The 27214-nt window shown below is 42.7% G+C and overlaps 1 protein-coding gene across 3 annotated transcripts in view; it reads right to left on the bottom strand.

Moving 5' to 3' along the window:
• plxna1b (plexin A1b) overlaps positions 1 to 27214 on the bottom strand; it is a 191658-nt gene that overhangs the window by 32540 nt on the left and 131904 nt on the right. For all 3 annotated transcript variants that reach the window (XM_069158126.1, XM_069158145.1, XM_069158134.1), the window contains exons 11-15: positions 15115 to 15211; positions 12010 to 12200; positions 5334 to 5485; positions 2304 to 2427; positions 2042 to 2178 (exon numbers count right to left, since the gene is read on the bottom strand). In XM_069158126.1, coding sequence (XP_069014227.1) covers positions 2042 to 2178; positions 2304 to 2427; positions 5334 to 5485; positions 12010 to 12200; positions 15115 to 15211 — 701 coding nt within the window. The remainder of the gene's footprint in view (positions 1 to 2041; positions 2179 to 2303; positions 2428 to 5333; positions 5486 to 12009; positions 12201 to 15114; positions 15212 to 27214) is intronic.

Genomic DNA, 27214 nt, shown 5'->3' with positions numbered 1-27214 from the left:
TAAACGGGTGTGTGTGCGCGGTGATGGCAGGCGGCGCAGTACGAAATTTTTAACATGAGAAGAGCCAGCTGATCTGCACACAAATCCTCCCCCCGTTATCTGCTGTGAAAGTGAAATCCACAGAAAGACTGAAGATGCAGCAGATCAAACAGTGAAAGTCTATTTCGGAGGCTCTATCGGCAGCTTGCAGTGACTTTGGGGCGATTGAGCCAAAACAGTTGTATCGGGCGTCTTTGTTGAACGTATCCCTGCTGTGGGCCAGGAGGCAATTTCAACAGTGTCCTCAAAATAAGAGCAGACTGAAGAGGGGATGAAGACGGACAGAAAAAAAATGAAGGATTAAAAAAAAAAAAAAAAAAAAAAAAAAAAAAAGGCTTTCCACATTCCACGAGTGCTGCATTGCCATGGTAACCATTTTCACAACGCCATCGCCAGCGAGAGAGCCTGTGGTGCAGCGTACGTATTTTTTGACAAGGTTGTGGCCACACAAAAGAAGCTCAGAGGGGATACAGAAAGAAAGAAAAAAGAAAAGGAAAGAAAAGGGGTTGCACGGAGAGATAAGAGGATGAGTGACTCGGGGTAAATAGGTTTTGATTAAAGCAGAGGCCCCACTGAATACAAAGACACATTAAAGACATGGACTCAACCAGTTCATTACTTTGGCCATAAAGGTTATTGCTGCTCAGTGAATGAAAGGCCAAGACTATTATGTTCACCTTTCTCGGGATGTGCTACAGAGCTTTAAATTGGCCTTGACTTTTTCTTTTGATATGATATAAAAGAAGTTGATGGGTCCAAGCTCATTAGTTTAACCTGTCACTTGTTGCCTGAGAAGAAAACCACTATAATAAAAAAACACTTATGTTATAGAGAAGTATTTCAAAATACGTTCTTTTGGCCAATAGTCGCCTTAACAAGGAAGCTTCTGCCAGTAAACTCCTCTCAGTATATATGTGCTTGTTCTTCGTGCACAAACAATCTTTAATGTGATGTTTCTTTTCTCTGCCATCTGCCAGACATCACACGAGTGGATTTAGTCCAGAGCTCTGTTTGCTGTAAGTTTGCCAGGAAGGGACTCAAAGAAACAATAGAGTTCTTGGTTGGTGGAATTAGAGTCATATCAAATAGGATCTATGTCTCCTCTTCTTGAAATCCGGGTGCAATCTCTCGCAGAGTGAGTGACAAGGGAAGATAACAGAGACAGATTATTCTTAAAAAAAAAAAGAAAAGGAAAAAAAAAGGAGTGGAAAAATGACATGGGTTCAAAACAGGCAAAATGTGAGTTACCAATTACCAGAAACTCCATATCATTCCTTTCAAATTATAGTCATATCTCTGACAAAATGTGGGCCATGCACTTAAGTCATTCACAGCACAACTGAACAATGATATCAGCTTCCCCGGGAAAGGCTCCACTGTCATTCTCACAATTGCTGTGAATTACAGTACTACAGGTCATCCTCTTACTGGCTGCATTTTTCACATCTGCCGCAAATCAAATGCAGCAACGAGGGGAAAAAAAGGGGGATTTTCTTTTTGTTACTATAATTTTTGTAGAGTGGGAAAATATGTCAGGCTGGTGAAAATAGTAACAGACAGGGAGAACACATGCCACATTATGACTTGTAATTATCTATAAAACAGCACAAGGCAGGAAAATCTTCACAGCTACAGCGACAGAAATAAACTGAAAAAGGCTCCATTTTTAATTCACTATTTTGGTAGTGAAATAGCCTACACTTGATTACAACATCTTGCAACAGTAATCAACACAGTCCCTGCTTCCTCAACAGCGCAATCGAAGTTTAAGCTGCCATTTCCCTGTAAAATCAGCCTCTATACCTCAAAAACAGCAGGGGTTCTGGGGCTAAGAGGGAATATTTCAAACATTTTTGATTGTCATTATCGCACACGGTCAGTATAAACATTCTGTGATACCCGCAATTTTAGCATTAATCTAAAAAAAATACGAAGATCTGATACACTCTGAACTTTGAACACAATGATCTAAAAGAAGAAACTGTAGTTTGGATCCACTCACCTCTCGAAGCGGCAAGGGTGAAGTCCGATCTTCACAGACACAGCGCTGCCTGCGTTGAGGTGACTGCCTTCAATGGTGATCCTCGTTCCTCCAGACAGTGGCCCAGTGGACGAATTGACACGGGTGAAATATGGAGACTAAAGGAAGACGCAGACGGAGGACAACCAGGTCAGGGAGGAATTAATGACTGGACCACGGTTGTCAAATCCAATTATAAAGTCATCCAAAAAACATTGCTGTATCATAAATTAGAGATGCTCACCACAAAGATGAAGGCCTTGGTTGAGACTGCTTTGTAGTCGGGGTGAATGCAGTCCCTGACACACACTTCCACCTGAGCCTCCTGCACTCTGTAACCTGTTGCATCATTCAGCCGACACACAATCCTGAAGAAATGTAAAACAGCGGTGGAAAAGTGAGCTCGATGATGAACATTATCTCAAGAAAAGAATGTTTTTCTTTTCTGTGTTTGGTGCTATGTCAAAAATGTACACAGGAAAGAAAAGAAACGGGATAAAAAAAAAAGTAACACGACTCTTCTGCTCCAATTTAGAAAACCATCCCGTCAGTTGTGAATGAAGTGTTTCCTTATTCCTTAGTGCAGTCTCATTCATAAAAATAACAAAAACAGACTAAATGTTCTATTAGAGAACTGCTGTGCTAAGAAATCAGAGAGTTTTCTGTGTGTGTTCATGCGTATGTCTGCATCAGTGCGTACTGTAAGAACTGCGAGCCACGCACTTGGCCCAAGGCGCTGGCCAGCCAAATGAAAACCCACTGGAGAAATGATTGAGCGAGGGGAGGAGTGGTGTGTAGCCCACAGGGAGAACACACACACGAACACGAACAGACACACACACACAGACACAGACACACACACACACACACACACACACACACACACACACACACACACACACACACACACACACACACACACAGTTCCTTCATGTTTCACCCACTGGAGACACACTTGACTGTTAATTAGCCAGAGACAGACAGAGAGAAAGGGCGAGAGAGCAGAGGAGAGACAGAGGAAGAGAAAGAAGGAGGAAGAGCGAGAGAGAGAGAGGGTTAAAGTGAGAGAGGCTGATTAATTGAACAAGCTCATATCCTACACATCTCTTTAGCTTCCCCTCCCAGAGATGAGTTATTAACTCGGCGGCTTCCATCTTCCCTGCAGGTGGCCATGGCAACTGCAGCGATGCCGTGACAATGAATTTCACATTCCGATGGTTCGTGTTTCCATTGTTTTTACTTTCCCTTTTCATTTATTCCCAGGTCTCCCGCGACGACGACCGGGGCCGTGATTAAAATGCTGGACAGCTCTCGGTTAGAAATGTGGCTTCACTTGCATCATTATTGCACAGATGACAGGTGGCTACACTGAGCTGATATTACGTGGTTAGTACATTTGTAAAAATGACAACATTATAAATTATACCTCACTCAATCAAATAACCGAGGTGGAGTGTGGAATATTAAATAGTTAAACATATGTCAAATTGCCACACAGTAACTACTAATAAGGCAATAAAACGAGGCAGACTACGTTCGTTTTTTTCCTCGCTACTGGCAATGATTTACTTTTCTCAAAGTGAAGTCAAATCTACCTTGTAAATATTTGATGATTAAGGTTATTGATATAGAAAAGCCACATTTTCTAGCGGTCCAAACCCACATCCATCACAGAAGCTGGGAATGTGAAGTACAAGTGCTGGCAGAATGAAACAGAAAGCCAGGGTGAGAACAATGTGTTGACATTTTGCCCAACAGTCAGCCCACCTCCTTCTCCCCAGCAGCTGACCTTTGACCTGCGCTGTCAGTCCTGTAACGCCATCTTGTCTCTTGTGCTGCAGCTCTGATAGGGTCACGGGGATGACGAGTGCAACCGGGCTACTGATGGAACCGTATGGCTGACATTACTTTTAATTAGCCTCCCTGCCAACACCCTCATCCTCCTGCGGGTGCTATGGCAACGGGCCAACGTAGTGTTACAGGCCTGACAGGGTTAAATGTCACCACCTTGGTGGTTTTGAATGTGATCACTAAGATATAAAGTTATGACAGAACTACATAATGTTACTCTAACACCACACTAATACATGTTCTGTCTGAACAAAGCAATATATGAGATTATAAATTATAAATCAAAACTGACATATCACCATCATATTTCTTAACCCATTTTGGGGACACCTGTCATCACGGGTGAGAGTTGTGCAGCATTCTGTTGTCCTGACTGTCAAACCATCAAAGTCACATTTCATCTGTTTCCTTCTTAGTGAGAGGGCAGAGAGGAAACTAAGGCTGATGCGACTGTGCTACAAAACTCAGCAAATGGAGCATTTGTGTACAACAACAGCTACATAGTTAGAAATAGAATATTGAGGACACCTCCAACTGTGACGAGCGTCTCCAATTTTGCCTTGTCCTAAATTTTATCTTCTCGCCGCTTCTAGAAAAATGCAACATAAAACAGGAAGTGAGACTTATCTTGTAATTTCCCAGAGGGCTTCAGTATTTCTTTAATAGAGGTCAGTGCCAGCGTGACACTCTCTGTGCTTAATGTTTTTCTCATTATACAGGAAATCTAATTATGGAGTCACATGATATTATTTACATGTGGAAATAAAGAAAATTGCAAAATTCTGATTGCAATGAGGCGACCTGTTTACTGTTACAACAGAGAGCTCAGTCATATCCAAACAGACTGAAGTAAAGAGAGAGCTTCGTGCTTTTGTTATTGTTGTGAATAATACTTTTCCCGGAATATACAACTGCAGTTATTAAAGGAGAGTTAAAGTACATTCCTGACGCTAGCTGTGATTCAGAATTTCCCAGAAAGTAGTACACGTAACTTAATCAGAGGGAGCGCTCACGTGACAACCTTTCATCTGTGAAACAGTTTTTAGAGGACCTATACCATCTGCCTCGGAAATCATTCAATCCAGTTATATGTATGGCAGATTAATGCTGATGAGGGGAACTACATGAGATATTTCAATAATGATTGAACTGTTAATCTGGTTAGAAGTGGACAAAAAGGTTCTACGCAAACTGCTGTCAGATTTACGTGGACAACACATGTATTAAGACTGGCATAAACACATTGTGAGGAATGGGTTTAGTGTGAAGGAGAAGAACAGCATCCTAACATTGAAAGTTTTATGAAACAGAGATCTAAGTGTTGTGCTGGACAAAGACAAGCAGGGCAGTAGAGAGTTGCAAGAACACTAAGGCGTTGAGTGGTGGGTGTGGAGAGGTATAAAAACAGATGGTGTCAACGTACTGCTCAGCACTGACGTATTGGTCCTCCTGAGGGTTGCATGCCACCTTGCCGATGCGAACTCCGCTCTGGATGTCTTTAAACTGCAGACCCAGGTTCTCACCAGTGATGGTCAGCATGGTTCCTCCCTGTCTGGGCCCCGTCTCTGGAAACAGCTGGTTAGAAGAACAAACAATCGAGGGCACGGGTGAACCACAGCAGCATAAATACGTGATAATCAATGTTTCACCAAAGCAGTAAATCATAGAACATATTGTATGTCAGCATGAATAACAGTTTACTGAAGTCATTATGGTCATGTCCCATTCTGCACGAGTCAGATACTTGCTACCTCATTAAGCAAGATGAAAAATGACCTGAGATCCATTAACTCCACCTCAACTCAGTCAAACATTCACAACCTGCCAGCTCGCACACTTAACCTGGAACCACCCATCAAGCCCTCACTTACATCTCTCATTTAACCTTGTGACGATTAATCTGCTGAATATAATTACTGCACACAGTGACCTCTGCTCCCCCTTCTTTCCCCTAGAGGTCTGCAAAAGGTATGTGGAGGAGCTAATGGCTACCCGAGGCCAGCCTAGTCACTAATCATGGTGCTATCCAGCCCCCAACGCAGACAATGGTAATCACTCATTACTAGCATAATTAAGGCTAAAGCTAATTGGATTAGAACATGGTGGGGCAGTGGGATCATTTGTTGCAGCAGGGCGGAAGGAGGGTGACGGGGGTGAGGCGTTGGTGGATGGTTGTCATGGAGTGGGGGTGTAGGTAAGGAGCTTGCTTGCTACAAAGGAAGAATAAAATGAATGAAGAGCGATTAAGTTTCCATTCCTGCTTTCAGACATTTCCCCCTTTATGTATGAAGCCTCAAGAATACTGCCAAAATAAATATGCATCCACATCAAATTTTCTGCTTGATGTAGATAGAAAGAGTTGAAAGACAACACAAACACTATTTGCCCTTTTGGTTGCTAAGTTGACAAAAAGTTAAAACAGTTAATTTCAGGAAATATATGTGTACCCTCCTCTCCCATCCAACAACTTACTACAAACTATGCACAGCTATGTTAGCGTCCTGCATTTTGAACTCCCAGTCTTTGTTTCTTCAAAAGGTCAGCACTGTCAAGACAATTGGTTAACATTTTGATTAATTTGTCCAACTTGGCCAAAGCTGAACTTTATGCCAAAGCATCATGTTAATTGAATTTGCCTCTGAAACCAGCTGATAGAAGCAATGCCTGTGAAATGAAAAGATTTTTTGGTCAAAAGTTTTGCTACAATGAATAATGGAGTGACCAGTTAGCTAAGCACAGCTTCCTGGCTCTGTCAAAATCGCAACAAAATTCACTTACAAATAAAACATTAATGTCAAAGGGATATTCAAAAGGTGAAGGACGGGCTGAATCTAATTTAGGCTGAAATAAAGTGAATAGTAGATTTTCGGACTAAATTCAAAGATTTCAACTAAACGTGCTTCTTTAACCCGAATTGAACGCCCACTCCAAAGACAGCAAATGCTGTGAAGTCAGCAGATTATTTGATACTGAAGGAATGATCAAGAGACCAGATGTGAGAGCTGCCGATTTATAAGGTACTAGTGGCTCAGATACGCAAGATGGTGCAAGTCAATGCAAGGATTTACAGGTTCAAATAAGAACCTTAAAATCAGCTCTAGATTCTTTTTTTGAGGTCACGATTCTACCTGCAGCTTTCTGAACAAGCTTGAGACTTCTAGTAGCAACACTAGGAAGTCAAGAGAAAACAACATTACAATTACAAAGATACAAATGCATGGATTATGGCTGGATTTTAGCAATATTACTAAAGTTAAAAAATGGGGTTTTATTTCTAGTCTTTATATGAGACTGGAATCTGAGACGGTGATAAACAGTCACTCCTTTTGATGGTTGAGCTTTCAGAAATATTACGGCCGTCAAAGTTCTGTTCATTTATCAACTAATTGTTGCAGCTCTAATCCAGTCTCACAGATTAATTTGATCCACTCTCTGCTCTCTACAAATCTATTCCTCCACCAACATCATTACAGAGAAGGTGGCAGGTTAGTGAAAGCCACAGGTGTTCAGGAAACCACCAACAGAAACACACACAATGGGAACAAAGCCCAGTGTCCTGCGGGTCACAACTGAAATGTCACAGTGATATAATTAAGGAGTGTTTTCTCATTTTACCCTCCACCCACCTCCACCCTCCAACCCCTCTTCCTTTGCCCTTTCCCTCTCTGAATTGTGTCTTTTAATTCACTCTCTGTCTCCGTCTTCTTTGTCAGTGTGTCTGAATGTATATATTTTAGCTGGAGACAAAAGGATGACTGGCACACAGTAGTGCACCAATCACAATCTTCAGATATGGTAATCAAGCTCTCTCTCTTTCTCTCTCTAGTAGCACTGGCTTATCAAACACACACACACACGCGCACACGCACACGCGCACGCGCACACACACAGACACACACACACACACACACACACACACACACACACACACACACACACACACACACACACACACACATTGTTCGATCCACAACTAAACAACACAAACAAAAAAGCCCGTTCTGATAAAAGACTAAACACGCGCTCTATTCTCCTCTCGCCGTCAAAACGCTCTACACCCATTCAAACTCCCTTTTTTCTCTTTGTCGCTGACTTGTCCCGTTGTGTTGGAGGCTTTGTGTCAGGCCTATTGTGGCTGGCGGAGCAGCATTGCACAGATAGCATCTGCTAGTTATAGGAGGAGAAGGAAGAGGAGGAGGAGGATGAAGGCAAGGGGACACAGAGAGAGATGATATGAACATGGTGTAAGACTTCTGAAGTTTATCTGAGATATGAAAACATCTCAGAAAAAAAAAGTCACAAACAAACTGATTGAGGCAATCGACTGAGTGAAGAAGGGCATCAACTAATTGTTCCATGTGATAAAGTCTAACTTTTTAGATGTAAGAAACAAATCTGTGTCACAGGTCAAAATCACACTGGGTCTAATTACGTCACCTGGCTGAACTCAGAGCGTTTCTAGATGGTGAGGTCATCCAAAATGTGAAAAGGCTCAATTAAGACTTCATCATGGCTGACATCCAGCTACAATCCTTCCTTCATGGATAAGAGCATTGGTTTGTTTTAGTTCTTTTAGTGTTGTAACTGTGGGACTCATCGTTCAGCTCTAAAACACAAATCACAGCAGCCTGGTCGATAAAGTCATCTAAACAGAGCAGCATTTCTCTCCATGTTGATCGAAGAGGAAAGGGGGACAGGGAACATGAAGAATGAGAGCAAAGTGAAAAGGATTGATAAAGGAAACAAAATAAAACAATAGTTTGATATGTGAATGAAGAAATGAGAGAGTTACGGATGATACATGAAGAGAAGAAAACAAAGATTAACAGCTGAGATTAGCTGAGAGGTTGGGACAGATAAAGAAGTCTGGCAATGGCAAATATTGCATCTTAACAGTATGTGAGGGAGAAATCATGGGCCTTTAGTAAGCACAAAGGAACAAGACACTTTAGGGGATCCTTTTCAGATTTTTCTACACATGCAAGATGGCAAAAAAGCAGCCAACATACACAATCAGGGCACCCAAGCGTGCCACATGCTAAAAGAATAAAAATGCAACCCCTCAACGGCGCTTCAACACACACGCACGCACACACACGCACACGCACTGGCATGGCCTGCGTTGTTTTAATTGGTTTCTAAGGGCTCACTGTAATGCTCTTCCTGTCCCTTAGGAGAAGGCAGGCATGAGATGATGGATGATGGAGGTCCAGGCAGCATCCAAGGCCAGTACCAGGACACTGCTGCGCTATACTGGGACACACAGTGGCAGACAGTATGTGTGTGTGTCATTATCTGTGTGGCTGTGAGGATACAACACAGACTACCTCAGTTGGAGCTTATTTTATTTCTGATACATCTGAATGTAGGCTGTCAGAGAGTATATCTGGGATGTGTGCTGGGATGTGTGCGTGCATGTGTGTGCGCGCACTGTGTATTTGCTTGTTGGGAAAGCAGTTCTAATTCATCTTAATGCACAATATCAGTGCAGAGAAATGCAGCACTATGAAAAAATAGCACTTTAACGTCATCATTTCTCACCTGAAACATCAACTGCTGGGTTTGGAGACCAGCGTTTAGGAGCCGGAGCTGTTAGTTGAATGATACCCAACTGCACACTACTGAACAACATCAAATGGGCAATAGCACACTCAGAAATAACACCAAATAGGTTCAACACTTGCTGCTCTGAAGGTTCCAGCCAACTGTGTGTACCGTGTACGGAAAGTATGTGTGTGTGCATGCGTGTCTCCAGTGGTGTTTCCTCCCCTGCTGAACACATATTCTCCGGTCCAAATGAAATTAGTGGCTAATCCGCTAGCTAATGGCCACACATCAGCTAACATGCTGCAAAAACTGAACAAAGCGGTTCGAACAGAGCAAAAATAAATAAATAAAAGGAGGGGATCAAACAGGGAAAAAGGGATTTGACCGAACAGTTGGTAAGAAGTGGAATAATATTCAATTTGTGTGGCTGACGTGATGCTCTTTGGGAGAAGGGATGAAATGGCAGATGAAAAGGGAGAGGTTTTCTTTGTCATCTGCAGATGTTCTTTTGGCGTTAAATGTCACTGTAAATGTCAAAGGTGGAGAAGAGAGGTGAGGCTGGCGGCGCGGTGCAGCGCAGCGATAACGCTTCCTCCGCTGTCTCTCCCTTCTTCTGCTCTTCTTTGTCTCTTCTTCTGCATCCTCCAGCCTGCAGTACTGTACGTATGATCTTCTTCTCCTGCTCTTCTCTGAGCTTTTTGACTGCCACCAACATCTTGCCCCGAGGCCAGGATTACCCCTAAATATGCATACGAGAGTACATGCTTACGTGCACAACACCCCCCCCCCACACACACACACACATCCCTCTCCCGCACACGCAACCCAATTGCCTCTACACGCTTGTTTCAAAGAGATAACTGAAGCGAGCAGGAACAGAAAGGGAGCATTAGCTAACGGATTTATCTATGTGCCAGTGCTCCAATTATCCAATATCTCCATTCCACTTTCAAAGAGAAGAACCACACAGGAAATGCAGTGAGGGCTGCAGCCATGCAAGTGTGCATCAGTGAAATGGGCATGCATTTTGAACTACATTTATTTCACACTCATTTAAATTAATAGAAGTTGCACTCATTTCCACCGAGATGAAGCTTTGCCTTACTGGAGATACAATTACATGCTGCGTTGAAATAATGATGGAAAAGCAAAAAGAAAGAAGGACAGTTGACAATAAGTGGAACGGTCGAACGTCAAGACGCAGCAGTGCATTGATTTCAAACAGCGCCGGATGTGCATGTTTCAGTCCCAGTGGTGAGCTGTAGGTACGCTGACCCAGGTCACACACAGACGAGGACCACCGCCATGGTTACCGGTGGCAACAGATGGGTACGCCACGGTGTTTAGACGTCGAAGCTCACCCAGCCTGTCAGATGCACACATATTCTGCACCCATGGTGAGACACAATTAGCACACTTCCACATCCTCTGCTTTCTTTGTCTCTCTCCTTCACACGCACACGCACACACGCACGCACGCACGCACGCACGCACGCACGCACGCACGCACACACACACGCACACACACACACACACACACACACACACACACACACACACACACACACACCAGACATCCACTCTCTCTGGCTCCTCAGGTGTGTGTGTGTGTGTGTGTGTGTGTGTGTGTGTGTGTGTGTGTGTGTGTGTGTGTGTGTAGTCATCATCTCTAATCTCGTCAGTGTGTTCAGTCTTGGGTGTGTGTGAACTGCCTCCTCCTGGCCAGCCCATCTGTGTTGTCGTCTCTCCTGTCTGCTGCTTCCCCTCCTATGATGTTCTATTCACTCGCTGAGGCTGAACAATGACACAGCACAGGACGGGATTTCTAATCTCCTCCTCTGAGAAATTTGAGAGTTGACTTTTATTCATGTAAAGAGTAGAATTCAAGGCGATCACAAGCCGCTAACAAAGAGCATACAGTCATTTGAACCCACTCTCCTCAGACCCCCGGCCTTACAAGAACCTGACTTGTTTGCTGTTAAGGAGGTTGAGTTTCTAGGTAACACTCGCCAAACAGCAGCTCAAGTGTCTGCTTTGACTTCAGCAGTGGGAAGAGAAGAGCATTCTCTTTAACTTGGATTTAACTGCTCCATGCAATGTTGATTTTAGGTGGTGTTAATGAGCTGTTACCTGACCTCATGGACTTCAAGGTGTTAATGAGTGGTTTACATTTTTGGTAATAAAGATTTCTTTACGGAGCTTTTACTTCTATTTATGGAGTAAGCTGTGAAATTCTTCTTTGTTCTTGTATCATTATGATAATTTTTTTTTTGTTGGATTCAGTAAACATTCCATATGAATAATAGATTAAAAGTGGTACTACAGTTTTGGAAAGTTTGTTTCACACTAGCTGATTTTATGTGTGTGTTGTTGTATGTTAAACACTGAAAGGTGTGTGTGTGTGTGTGTGTGTGTGTGTGTGTGTGTGTGTGTGTGTGTGTGTGTGTGTGTGTGAATTTGTGTAGTCAGATGTGTCGTCTGTTACCTCAGAAGCGTACTGCACTGCTCCATGGTATGATGTGTAAGCATGTGTCATTATGACAGTGGCTTACCTTGATGATCTTGGGGTGTGCGCAGCGGCTGTTTCCGGTTGTGGCGTGCATCCACGTGGTCTCTGGGGGGGTACACTCCTGTCTCAGGGAACACTTCTTCTCCCCGACGCACCAGCCGCACTCAAACCTGGGGTTTGCCTTCAAACACATGCCACAGCTGTCCCTCAGTGCATAGCACTTATATAGGTGAGCTGGAGACAAAAACAAGAAGAGATTCAGAGAATTAAGTATCATAAAAATATTAGTGCGGGTAGGCTAGCAGGAGAATTAAAAAAAAAGTATTAATGTAATTTGTTTTGAATAATTACATGAAAAGACAGGTCTTTTGGTTATAAAGAAACTACCTTTATTTAAGAGGCCAACTCCATTAGAAATCAAGGTTCACTGGTCTATCTGGTGTTTTTCTAGAAGACATATCATGAGCAAAATAAGCAGTAATTGATGAGAAATCCCACTTTTGAAACTGCGGTGTCAGACTGACAGTCTTAAAAACATGGATTCAGACAGCCAGGGTTTAAGGCATCACACCTATAAAACCAATCCAGTCAATTTAAGGGGCGGGGCTTGAGCTGCAGGTGAGCAGCAGATGGGGGGTGGAGGTAGTGGCAGGGGACTTGAATATTTGAATATTCTTACATAAATTTTTACCAAATAAAGGCAAAGGTGTCAAGTTACAACCAGGCTGTTTTTAAGGTATTAGAGAAACTGGATGAACAGATGCATTTTTAGGGGGTTAATAAATTCCAGGAAGGGGACTTTGAGTCTCAAAAATTTCAAAACAGTGTCTCTGAGACGAAGTTGAGTTAAGGTCCCATTTTGTAAAAGGCCTTAGGAAAAGTACAGTAAATCTTTTCCTCTCTCTGCTAGTTCATCCCCAAATCCCATTGGTCATGGAGCAGCTTTAAAGAAACCCTGTACCAATTACTGGCTGCTAAACTACTCCCTTCTAATTACATTAACCTATCAGTATTTAAAACCGGCGAGCATCGCTCACAATCCACCAGATGATTATCATGATTGAGAAACAGGGAGGGGGCTGGCAGTGAAGAGAGACAGACAGAGGAGGAGAGAGACATCTCCGGGCCGTATGTCACCTCTGGATGCACTTAGGAGATTTACACTTGAGATAACACACAATGCACAGACACTGATGCACGCTGCTGATACTGCACACAGTCAATGCTGCTGCTGCACTTCAGAGAACTGTTGACTGTCAAAGCATTTTTTTGTCGCACCAATGAATGTCCATATTATTGTGGGCACAGTGGGGCTCCTATATTCAAAGACATATGCGTTGTTTATGTTTAAACACATCCATATAACATCAGTCATCGGCAGCAGCTTGAGATAGATGTGAAATCTGAGACTACAACAGCTTGCTTGGTGCAGTCAGATGACATGGAGTGATCAATTAATGGAACAAAGTGACTATGTGGTGTTGCATTACAGACAAATGGCAAATAATGACTATACTACACAAACGTTTAAAATGTAGCAGTATGTGAAACACCACGTGGAAATCTCTGCTCCTCGCTGCGTCTTTAACCATCAAAGAGCAACAACCAGGACGACACAACGCCGCTCCGTCTGCTGTACAAAACTCCTATGTGCTCCGTCTGTATGTCATCCACGGTCCATATTGAATGCAGTGGTCACTGACGATTGTGTTACTTTACCTCGCAGCAGGGGAATAATGTTACAGCCCCCTGCAGTGCTGTATGAGCCACAATAATTATGGACACAGCAGAAAGAAAAAAAAAGAGACAGTTTTACCGGTAATTACATCTGACAGACATGATCTCATTGTCTCCTCACAGAGTGGTGCATCGAGTATGTACTCTGTGTTTAATTATTACCCATATGCTTCTTTGTTTGGAGGGCAAGGTGTGGTTTTACATTAGAAAAAACATTATACACTCAAATACATGGATATACACAGTATGTAAAGCATCATTAAATAATAATACCGGTCAACCTTTGCATGGCTGTCCGCAAACCCGTTACAGGTGTAATTAAAAAATCCTCCTCAGGAGATATTTACAGTTTGAAAGTGTGACATTATAAACAATGGAAAACATTTTTTTTTAAATGTAAACCAATTTATTTTGTCAGATTAGAAATGTAAGTATAATGACCAAAGACAATATCACTGTAATAACACCAGAAGCAGCCTTGTGCACAAACCTTGATGGATGAGTCCTGTCAGGTTTTATACTGTTATTACAATCTAGATCTTGACAGGGGTTTTACAGGGTTGTAAAGCTCTGGTTTTACAATTTGAACGCGGCACCAAGTAACCTTATTACTTTACAAAACGCACATACTGTCCATCTTAAATGATCTTCAATAGATTCAAATGTAATACATTCATGGCAGAGAAAATGTAAGTTCAATTGATCATTTGGACGCTGATTGCTGACCATGAACAATGACAAAAGAGACACGTGGGGTAAAATCTTGGGGGTCTTTACAGAAATCATTATTAGTCAATTTATACATTAGTGAATACAAATGACCAAAGGCACAGTATGTGTGGTCTCTTGCACTGATGAGAGTAAAAACGTTCAGATATTTGCACACATTCCTGGAGTTTCAGTGTTTAATGGTCTCCAAACACAACTCAAGAGAAGAAAACAGTTGAAGGGCCTTTTTAGTGTCTCTTTCTCTCACACACAAACACACATATTGTATGTAAGAGTGTTTAAGCATCTCAGACCAAGAACATTAAACAAAGGTTGGGCTTGAGGGATTCGTTTTACAAAAGGCAGTTGGATCTGTTTTTTTTTTTGTTTTTTTTTAGAAATTGACTGAAGTACTGTCTGTATCTGTTCCTGGGAAGTTGTTTTTGAGATATTTGATCAGCCAGGGCCTACGATACGACAGCTTTAGAAATAGGACTGATTATTGAGTTTTTAATGTAATTTTAAAGGTTAAACAGATGATACAGATTAAATAAATCACAAGTGAAGGGCACTTGTAAGGACTGTCGCTCTATTCCTCGACTCCTTTGTGAGACAAAACAAACTTGTTCCTGCAGATTCAAATCTCAGATCTCAAAAAAGAAAAAAAAACATGTCATTAATGTACGATGCTACAGTAACTCACCTTTAATGTTGTAGGGGTTGTCGATGACGAAGTTTCCGTTCCAAACCACAGACAGGTCCACTGGCAGGTCGCTGATGTCATTGCCCTCGTAAGCATACTGCAATGTAAAATAACGACAATGTCAAGCATAGTCATTCAGTCATTTTTCTTACACCAATAAAATCATCATCAGACATTTCCAACCATTAAATAAAATATCAAATTAGCAAAGGAGAATAAAAATCAGCCAATACCAAGAGCAAACTGAGTTCAGCTGGTGGCTGGTGGTAATGTCGTCCCCTGCGGTGCTCACACAGTTGAAGGCCCATAAAAATGAATGATGAGAGACAGGCTATATTGTGATTTTTACACATGGCACATCCGCTGCTGCCTGGCAGAGCGCGGAGTTGATTAAGAGATTGGAATCCCCATCACTGCATGACTCATTCCATTCCAGTGATGAATGAAAAGCATAATATATCTCCAACAATAATATTCTCATCTAATTTCATTTTTGCATCCTGAACTAATAAGACTTGAAATGCAATTGACTTGTCGTTGGCATAATCAGTTTTATGGAATTGCCCTAAATGAGACAACAAGCTTCAAAAGCTGCAGTGTGATGCAGAGTGCTAACTGGAGGGGTAACAACAGAGAGAGAGCTGCTCCGACACCCTCCCAACCGCCAGACAGATAAATCATCAACAACGATTATCACCTGTAAATAAAATGCCGTTTTAGAAGTTACACGGCCTCCCCAATCACTCCCCTCTCATACATGCTGAGGTAAACACAGAGTCTGCTGAAAATACTCATTCATCAAGAGCATCACATCCCAATCTGAGACACACTTTGCATTTTGAACTTCTCCATTTATTAGTTGTCTTTGATACAACATAAAACAGATGCTCGTGGTTGCATGTTCTCTGCAGTGATGCGGGCTGACGGCTGGTTAGACTTCATGTATGACCTAATGCCTCTGTCAGTTACAGGGTGCCCAGTCACTCGCTCTACCACTGGTATGGTCACTATCTTCAGTGGCCTCTGGCTGAAAGATAGCAGGACAATTCTCTTCTAGTGAAGTGGTGATAAAATCCAATGTGAAAGGCCCAAGCCTGAGGCTACGGGGCCCTCACAGATTGAATCGGCTACAACTTCGGCACTATGTGATATTACCCACTCCAGTGTGATACTATGAGATTTATCTTGACATCTGTAATAATAGTGAATTCAAATGTATTTCAGGGGGGAAACGATCAAGAAATGTGCATAGAGAAGATAAGAAAATGAGAGGACACTGCAATGTCACAATGTGTGAATGGCTGATTAATTCCTTCCTCACTTTTGGTGATTGGATGATTTACATTGAGCTGGCCCTGAAGGCAGAGATGCTGATATCCAAATAAAGAAAGCTGTCTCTGTATCTCTGAAGAAATACTACTTTGCTCTAAGTGCTCATTTAAGGGCAAATTCTTTAGCGCTCTAATTTATTGAGCAGCTATGAACTATTAAAGAGAAAACTTTTAACCAAAAGTAATTTCACCTGGATGCTGGCCTACAAGACACAGGATATATTCAAGCATTGGACTGCACCACTGCATTATAACGGATCATAAAGCTGAAATGATTAGTTATAAAAGATGTGTTGCAGAAGGCTGGATGTAGTCAGTGAAGGACAGTTTGGAAAGTGCAGAAAGAAAGACAGGAAAGAAAAGTGACAACTGATGATAAAAAGATTGCAAAATGTTTGGAACGTGTGATGGTGTGAAAACAATGAGAAGATGGTGGAAAGAAGGAGCCGATAATACAGCAGGGAGGGTGAAGGAGAAAAGAGCGAGGGCAAGATGGATAGAGAGAGGTGATTGTGTTATTCTGTGGACACCATTCATTTACACATGGAATAAGAGGCCGGGGCTGAGCTATAAGCGCCTGAGCTGGTGGGGGCTAAAGTGAAATTGGCATTTTCAATTTGTTCTCTGACATGTCTGCCTTGGTCTTTTCACACATTCCTCTGCCTCTACTTCTCTCGCAATGCTCCTTCCCACCCCCTCCTTCTCCTCTTCCTCTCTCTCTCATTATTCCTTCCCTATACCTCTTTACAAACCTCTCCCCCGATCAATCTCACCCTGACTTTCTCTCCCCTACCTCCATCCCCCAAAACGCCCACAGTCAAACAAGGAAATATGAAGCAGATTCCTTTATCGCATGTACCAAACACTTGCAGACAAACACGTGTACGCTGGGCTATAAATATGCATCCTGCACACGGGACAGTTTCCAAAGAAGGGTACCAGCAAATTCATCAAAGACGTCGTCTATACAGAAAATAAAAAATGATGCCTAAAAACACAGGCAAACACAGGAAGACAACACACACACACAAAACAGCATGTTTCAGACATCAACAGTTATTTCTCTCCTGAAATTGGAGCATGTGAACTTCTTCAGTCTTTCCCTCCCTCATTCCTTCACTAACCATCGAGAGACCACCCAGTCTGCCTGAGAACAAGAACATTTCAACACTTCACTGTGTAAAGATGGAGGGAGCACATGAGTGTGTTGGAGTGTGTGTGTGAGCGCGGAAGACAATGGGAGAGAAAAGAGGGAAGAGGCAGGGAGGTGCACAGGGACTCTGCACTGTGAACATGTGGAAGAAGTGGAAGAACATTAAAGGATGGCAGCAAGAAGGAGATAGGGGGGGAGAAGTCAGAGGAGGAAAAACAGTGGATACATCTGAGATAAAACCGAGAGGCCAGAAAAGTAAGTGGGACAAAGAAGGCGGGTGAATGAGGCGAAGACAGGGTGTTATCCAGCCAAAGGGCAGCTTCGTATTTAGCAACTTTTCAAGCCGACGAAGGTGTTTGGATCTTAACAACTGTCTTCTTGACAGTCAGTTCTCACCAAGCAACAGGTGGCTTCCTCACAAGCCTCTGAAGAAAAAAAAAAAAATCACTGCAACATGACATGGTGGATGAAAACTGAAGTGGTCAAAAGCAAAACAGCAGCAATTAAGTTCCAGAAACCCTGGAGAATGTAGGTAAACCTGGGGTTAATAAAGTGCATGTAAAATAACTGATAAAATTAAATAAAATATTCAGATTTGAGAACTTTTTCTAAAATAATTTTCTGTCGACTGACAGAATGAATAATCAAATTGTTCAACTTGTCCAAAGTAAATAAATGACTTGTGTTTGCTTCACTAACTTTTCTCATGTTGTGGCCTTTAATTTCTCTCCTCACCATTTCATTCATGGAAGACAATCCTTCAATACAGAATCAAAGTCAGCACAATCCCAGCCAACATTTATGACACCTAAAAAAATACAGGACTTAAAATGTGTTTTTCTTTGAGTAATCCACTGCCTCAAATGTTAAACAGTGTTTTACTGTATCCGTTTCTGTATTTCATTGTCATTGACTGTCTTCTTGCGCTGCTCTGTTACTTCCCTTCAGGACGGAACAGCAGCTACAGTAAAGGACAAGAGGTCAAGCTACCTTTCACTCTCATCCCAGCTCCTCTGCTGACCAGCGAATCAGAATGCGGCCTGATTCCCCTCTGAATCACATGGCCAATTCCACTTGATAGAGAACTAGATGACAGATGTGTGTGGACCTCTTAACCCTGCTTTACACCCTAACAAGTCATCTCTCTGGAGGTGTGCTTGTGCTGACAACAATAACAACGCCTGCCCTCTTTTTTAAAATCCATGTCACAGGTATGTGTCTGTGTTTGCACAACCATCCTCAGCGGGGGGGGGGGGGGGGGGGGGGGGGGGGGGGTCTGTGTTGAGAGCGGGGAATCTGGGATGTGCTTGAGTATGTTCCTTCACTCAGCACAAACATGAATATTTAGTGAGGGACGAGTGTGTATGTGCATATATGTGTGTGTTTAATGGGCAGTAGAGGGTGGGAAGTGGGGAGGCACAGGAAAGGTTAGGTTATGATCTAAAGCTCATCTCCTCTCATTGCACGCGGGCTTATTAAACTTTCATACTGAACCAGCACAGTTGCACAATGCACAGTTCGGGGAATACACACTTGTACAGGGTTTACTCACTACACGGCAGATTCCAATAGGAGAATACAAACATAAAGGAGGTTACTGTGAAAAAGGTCAGGATTTGCATGTGTAAAGGGAAGAGAGGGAAATGCAAACAGTGGAACAAAATCAAAATGTTCTATATTCTGCAATTTAATCCCAAAAAGAGATTCAATTTAGAAGGAAATGTGATGGTGGAAAGTCCTGTATCTACAGACTTTAACATGAGGACTGGTAAGACACCCGCAAAATCATTAATAAAATGAAAATACTGAAGTAACACATAAAGAGAAGGACAGAAACTTCACAGAGCAAAATCTACAGTACTCAAGAAGAAAAGGTGAAACAGAGAAAAAGAGGACTGACCAAAAAAAAGACAAAAATGTATGTAAAGGAATTGGGAGACCATTTAAAATGTGAAAAGAGTTAGAAAAAAATCGGAATGATGGAAAGAATGAATAAGACGTTGCCCCGACAACAGGCTCACAGCAGAAAAGTGCAGATACTAACTCTGCAGCACCATCACCAGCTGGGACTCTGACACTGAAAGAAGGGGGAGGCGAGGATAGATGGATGGAGGTGGAGAGTTGAAGATGGAAGGTAAAGCAGGTACGAAGTCACAACAGCTTCCTTCTGTGAGGGTCACAGACAGATAATTAGTCATTTTTGAAGCTGTGCGCAAGCTGGACGGCTAAAAATATCAAACCTGCCCAGGGCAAGTCCTGGGATAGGACAGGTTCCTCTCTTCCTCTCTCACCTGCTTTCTGAAGATGATGACAGCAGCTATCAAAATAAATGACCTGACACAACATATCTTCCAATCTACATCATTTTGGTTGAGAAATATGTCACACGGGGACAGCGCTGAAGCAAAGTAGAGGACACTGACTGAATGTCGGTTACATGTGAAATGTGTTTTGCCGGTTTAGATAAGACTGGGCATACAGTTTATGTCCAAATCTCGATGTACACACACACACACAGCATACTCTTTTATACGCACACAACTTCCCGGAAGATATGGCTTCCTAATCAAGGATCAAGTGGTAATCCTTCCTATAGCTTAGCGTGTGCGTGTGTGTGTATGGTATGTGTGAGGTCAGGCAACGTGGAATCAGCCCCGGCTCATAATAGGGGCCTGTTAGCCAGTGCTAATCGCTAATGCTAACAGGATTGGAGCATGGCCGGACCCAGTTTCCCAGCTTATCTCCCGCTCAGACCCAAACACATGCACTTGCACACATACTTTCTCCATTGATGGAAAGAAAAAGAGAGAGAGGGGATTGGGGGGGGGGGATTGCTGGCTTGAGGGAAAAATAATGCTGCCACAGTCAATGTTTCTTATTTTTCAGCCTACGCATTAAGCTAGTGTAAGCTTACTGGACGTCTCCCTGGACAAAAGACTGATTTTTGGTAGTTTGCAGAAATGTTCAATGCCGTCACTCTTTTTTCTCCTCTGTCAACTTAATGCCATTCTTCTGGAGAACATTCTCTCTTCGCTAACCCCCGTGCTGCTCCCCCGTACATATCTAATCACTGTGCGTAAATACAAACCACATTTTACTATTCAACTGTCACATAACTGCAATCACTAAAGTAGCACTGTCACACAAAACACACATGAAGAAGACAATCAAATAAAGTGGCATAAATAGAGCCGCAAACTATTTCTATGTAACACGCTGAGATTGAAAAATTTGCATTTCCTCCCTCCACATCTGACAGGGGACTGTTACTATTGTTATTATTATTATTATTATTATTATTATTACTGTTAACATAAGAGTTTAATCTCAAATAGTTTAAATTGCATTAATTAAGTCACTGTTGGTGCCAGTGTGTGTGTATGATTCTGTAATTGCACAGGTTTATTCTTTACACATGAATTTGATTCTCATTCAGAGGTTGAGCCTTTTTTGAAAGTACCTAATCCCTGTTGAGATCAGTTATCTTTATAGTAGCATACTCTGGTGAAAAAGAATCAGTTGTTTGAGGTGTGTGGCTGCAACTCAGTTTACTGTATAGACAATGAGACTGTCCAATAGAGACGTGGAGGAACAGTAAGCGGAGGTCTATTGTTTCTCATTTCATCAGACTAAAAGCAGGATAATCTTTTTTTAATCACTTCTGCTGCTTCATTTTTTTACTACAAATCATCATACAGAAATGAAAAGTGTAAAGCTGCTATGAGACAAATAAAGTAAAGGATATAAATTGCAGAGACATGGGGAGAGAGACATAAATTAGGAATTGATCATGAAAGTGGGGTGGAGGACGGGGTGGAGAAGTTGGCATATGCTGATAGCTGTGCAGCAATTAATAATTATTTATCCTGGACAGGAGGGTGGAAGCTCTGCTCTTCACCTGTCACAGAGGAGGGGAGGCAGCGGGCCAATGATGGGACAGAAATGAGGAAGATGGCGGAAGCTGGAGAGGAAGAGGAGGGAGAGACAGACATACGTGAGAGGGAGGGAAGAGGAGGCAGAGTTGGAGAGTGAAGGAATGCATGAGAGGACAGTAAGGGCACATTCAGGGAGGTGAGGCTCTCTCTTCCTCGCCTCACGTTGAGCTCCTTCATTGGGAGATTAATCCGAGAGCAGTCAGTGTAAACAAAAACAGACCATTACCTAATGATTGAGTGCACAAATCACAAAAGCGTATTGATTTCTTACCGCCTCCCTAACACCATACATTAACTTACACACATTATTATAAAGAAGTGAATAAATATGAACAAAAATCACGATAATTTATTAAATGAGATGGATTATTTTCCCAGTTGAAGATCCCACTGAGGAAGACGCTAATACTACATGACACACAACTTTAAACAAACACAATGTAGTGCCCCAAAGTCACAATCTGACCAGTGTTGTTGTCTGAGCCGTCACATGACAAAGGAATCATGAAAAGTCTTTAATCTGCAGCTGTTCACAATGAGGTCCAGTGAATTTCCTTTGCTCTTTTAATCCATCTCTACACAATACACACACACACACACACACACACACACACACACACACACACACACACACAGTTTGCAAGCCAATTAAAACTGTGTCAGTGTGTGCTGTGGCTCACTGCGGTGGCAGGTCTAGTGTTTATTTCTCATTAAGCTGTGCTAGGCCATGCCAGGCCAGGCTGTATCATGCTCTGCAGCACCTTCCCTTCACCGACCAGCGCCGAGGCTCTCATTAGCCCTCATTCCTGCCATCTTAGGCACCATGTGAATTCATCTACACTTTACAATGTATTTCAAATAATGATATTTTCTACATAATTTAGAAATGCTTGTTTTTACGTGTATAAATAAGTCCCATAAACTTCAAAAAGTCTTCAAAGAGTCAGAGAAAAAGAGATGTTTGTCTCAGCACAGTGCTCTCTCTCATACACAGACCACATAGGGTGTGTGACACCATTAGACCAGTGTGGTTTGTGTTACCCACTCTCCCTGCAGACATGTTTGGTCTCTCCTCTAAAACCGCTGTTTGCCCGGTCTATCCATCCATTCATCTATTTATCCATCTTTCTTGTCTGCCGTCCTTCGCTCATTTCCCATCGGAAGCGAGCAGACTCTGTCAGTCCAGTCTCATTGCGCTCCTCCTCTTTCCCTCCTCCTCCTCATCCATCTTTCACACTGCTCCCTCTCTTTTTTCCTGGTTTTGGCCTAAAAACATCCCTGTCTTTTTGTCCTTCTGTCCTCACCTCGCTCAGCGTCTTTCTATTCCCAGAACAGTCTTCGCCAAATATACTGTATGGTTGCTTTCTTCCTCTGCCATCTTCCTATATGTGTGTGTGTGTGTGTGTGTGTGTGTGTGTGTGTGTGTGTGTGAGAGAGCTCATATGCACGCACACACACGCACATACCCATACCCACACCCACACCCACACCCACACGAGCATGGTCTCTGCTGCCCGACTTCAATTCATCATCATTTTATCTCCCTTAATTGGATGCCATCAGGACCCCTGATACTTCGCATCACTACTTTAACAAACAGCTGCTCTCTACACACACAGAAGAATAGCACACAGACACACACCCTTTCCCAAACTGGATTTTCTCCTCCTGCCCCCATGTCTGCTCCCCCCCCCCCACTGGTGAAGGAGTGGGAGAAAGAGGGTGATGGAGTGGCCGAGTGGTTTATCAGACAGAAGGTAATGGTGTAAGGCCCACGCTGATATTATCTGTCCTCTCATTCCTGCCCTCCAGGGAGAAACAAGAAAGAAGGATAAAGAGGGAGAGAAGCTCGGGAAACGGAGACACAGGAGCAACAAATGGACAAAAAGCAAACAGCACCGGGAGATAAAGGAACAGAAAGGGAAGAGCTGCGATCTGGGTTCGGGTCTCTTCTCTCAACCTCAGCCTTGAAAAGATGTCCAGCTGTGCTCCGTCGGCCTCAAGAGTGTGCTCAAATGTGTGTGAGAGAAGTGCATGTGCATGTGTTTATTCGCTCCCATGACCCCTCTGGTGCTCTGAGCACAACTTCTCAGCCCACAGCTCAGCATCAATTCGGCCTTTGCACCTTAACCACAGACTCTGATTGGACCACACACACTAGGAAGCTGCCTGGATCGGGTCAGAAAACCGGAAGGCACCAATGTAGACACCAGCTTGTTGTTTTGATGGCTGCTGACCGGAGTTAACTGCTACCATAAGGCTTAGCGGATGGCTCTGTATGTGTCAGTAGTAATGTGGGCTTGTTTGGCACCAAGAAATACGAAGAGGACACTTTTTTTTTCCCTTCTTCTTACAAAATGATCAGTGTTTTCCTCCAATTAACTTGCTACTGGACCTCGGACAGTCTGCCATTTCATCAACTTTCACAGGTTCCAAAAACATTTTGAATAATGTTTGGCTAAGTACCCAACTTCAAAAGTGAGAAATGGAAAAAGTGTGTGCCGAACCGTTCCTTTCACAACATAAACCTTCTGAAGCTTCAACACAGCAAAATTCAGAGCTTAGAGCACTTTTTAAAATCTTACCCTCAACATAGGATTCTTCAAAGTCTGCACACCTCCAACATAAAGTGGCCCACTTGTTTCATGTCTCTGCTCGCAAAGGCAAACCTTTTTCCAATACTGCATTCTTTCTCAGGTCTTATGATACACTCGCTGTTCCCCCTTTGGGATCAGTCGGTTTGTACAATAACTTTACACAGAAATACCATAGCACCAATATTTTCTCCCATGAGCAGATATGGATAGTCAATACCCGACACTGTTAGTATGGAGCTGAAGTTACACTATCATATATCACGAGTCATATATATAGAGTGGGTTATTGACAGCCTCCTGTTAGGGGATACTATGTAAGAGTATAGAGTTATTATGGTCATAGAAAAAGCAGCGAAGTATGGGAAACTGGAGTTTAAATACGATCTGCCTGGAGATGTCCTGAATGTCCCGTGGATAGTTATCTTCCTTTGGATGGTGTGGTGATATTGTATGAACGAAAAGAGAATGAGTTTTGGCCCCGGGAGAGACTTTTCGAGCTGATTTTCTCTCTCACGGCCTCTCATCTCCTTCTCCCCCTCTGTTCGTTTCCATATCACTCTCCCTCTGACTTTTCTCCATTCATCTCACCTGAAATTGTCTACTACACTCCAATTTCCCTTGTCTGTGTTGCATCTGCTCATCTTCATTTTTTTCTGTTTCCATTGCTTTCTACTATAAGTTTCCTTCTTTCCATTTTTGTCCTCCTTCTCTCCGTTTCTCGTGAACGTTTCTACTTTCCCGTTCTTTCCACTCGTATTCCCTCATTCCTTACCGCTTTAATTCTAAACACAGTTCTCTTGTTTCTGCCCTTGTTCTCACCCTTCCTGTGTAAATGTATGTCAGTGTGACAGTAGTTTGAGATGCATTTAGGCTAAACTGTGGATAAGCACCCCTGTGTTTCTCCCATTGATTAGCAAGCTGAATAAGTCCCACCAAACAGTCTTCGTCTGATGGAACTGCACATCCAAACACACACACACACACACACACACACACACACACACACACACACACACACACACACACACACAGCCGCCCTGGGATCCGTAGCCCACGGCATACTGAAGAATGCACATGTGCACAGACACTGATTAACCCCTGTCCTCATAGCGGTGTGCCTTTAAACGGAGGCAGCAGTGTGTACACAGCATAACAGATGAAGTCTATTTCTACTGCAGAGTCATGCATGATTCATTGAGTTGGTGCTGAACACTGTCAAAGTAAGAACAAACATGGAAGCAGGCGTGTAAAAAAAGTAGACATATGAAGGTCTATAAATGGATAAACTAATATTTAAGACCCCCATTCTTCTGAAATACTGCTCCACAGCTATAATAAGACTCATCCTAATAATTCATGACACATAATTAAACTCATAATCTCCAGCCTGCATGAATTATGCTTTAATGGCAAGTTCATGCAGCTGGCACCTTTTTCAACCACAGAGTCTAAAAAGGGATGCATGTGGACTCGATGCACGCGCTGCATCGATATCTGGCCATGCAGTCAAGTTGCCAATGCTAATTGCAAAACAAAGGCTAAGCGTTGACAGCCCAAGGCTAATTATTGCTAGCATGTCTGCTTTGTGGACATCAAAGGGAGAAATTCAGCTTTTTGCTGGAGCTAGGCTTTGCTGTTGATTAACACTGGCCTTGCCGCCACAATAAACAGTCAATAAACAGACATCTCTGTGGAGAGACAACCCTATCGCTAGATAATTAGCCCTGCCTTCACAAACAACTGGCAAGCCTGTGCCAACACCTGAAGACTGCCCGTCGACAGAGACAGAATCAAATACTGCACTAGCCGGGCTACCCACAGAGCTATATATACAGCTAAACTGAGATCACTGCTGCTTTGTGCTCTACACGTGTGTCTACTAACATCTCTATGACTCTATACACCTCTGTCTATCATCATATTGACAGCTGATGAAGTGCAAAAGCTTATTAACCAGAAATAACACCTGCGTGTTTCTACTTTATCTGAATCCGTTACGTTTTCTTCCATCTATGACGAGTTGCTATGACAGCTGCAACATCATCATGCAAAACAGAATTAACAACACCAGCTCTCATCTCATCTTATATCTTAAGATAGAAACAGGACGAGCAGCAGAAGTAAACTTATGAGAGACGAGGAAGATGGAGTGAGGAAAGTCGGGAATGGCAGGAAGAGGAAAGTATGACAGACGCAGGGAGGAAGGGAGGCAGAGAGAAAGATGAGCTCTACGGGTGGATAGAGAAAAGGAGAGGGAGAGGTATAGAGTCGAGGTGTAAACATGATCAATCCGCTCCCAACGAGGTTCAGAGACAGACTTCCTCTTCACATTTTCAGCCTCAGTGAAGCACGACGCTAGCTACCTCTTATCTGTCATACTAGTTTGAAGCCGCGCACACACACACACACACACACACACACACACACACACACACACACACACACACACACACACACACACACACACACACAGAGCCCTATTTTCAGCACACAGAGCGGCATGGACCCACACACACTAGAAACTTCTGCAAAAATAAAAACCCTCCTTGACAACAATTTAATCCAACACACACCTATCATCCCTACCAGCCCAGACCACAAATACATTACAAACCACAGAAGCATGAAACAAAACTATAGCTGATTGTTGCACCTTCACACTTGACCATTAATTTAAATGATGTCCGACAAAACCATAATAATATCTGATGATGTATATCACTATACAGTCTAGGAAAAGCCTTATTATATATCTGCATCTCAATTCACAGGTGAACACTTGCTGTCAATATCTATTTGCCAAATACCAGTTCAATGTGACATAACAGCATTTGGTCATTAATCTAGATTGTGACCGAGCCGGTGTCCATGTAGTGGATGTTGATCTATCAGGACTGTGAGGACATTGGTGTCCGGAATGGTCATTGGTTGTAGAGGCCATTATTTAACCCTGGCTGGGTCAATGTCCTCACTGGGATCATGATTTAGTTACCTAGCAGCATTGATTAGATGGAGAGTAATAGTGCTAAATGACGATGCTTTTAGTTTATACAAATTTAAAGTATCATCCGAGCTCCAGTTTAC

This window comes from Embiotoca jacksoni, unplaced genomic scaffold (assembly GCF_022577435.1).
Source record: "Embiotoca jacksoni isolate LCO1_2020_lvr unplaced genomic scaffold, fEmbJac1.0.p SCAF_1, whole genome shotgun sequence".
NCBI classification, from domain to species: Eukaryota; Metazoa; Chordata; class Actinopteri; family Embiotocidae; genus Embiotoca; species Embiotoca jacksoni.
Note: the sequence above shows the minus strand (reverse complement) of the source record. Positions and strands in the feature narration are given on the sequence as shown.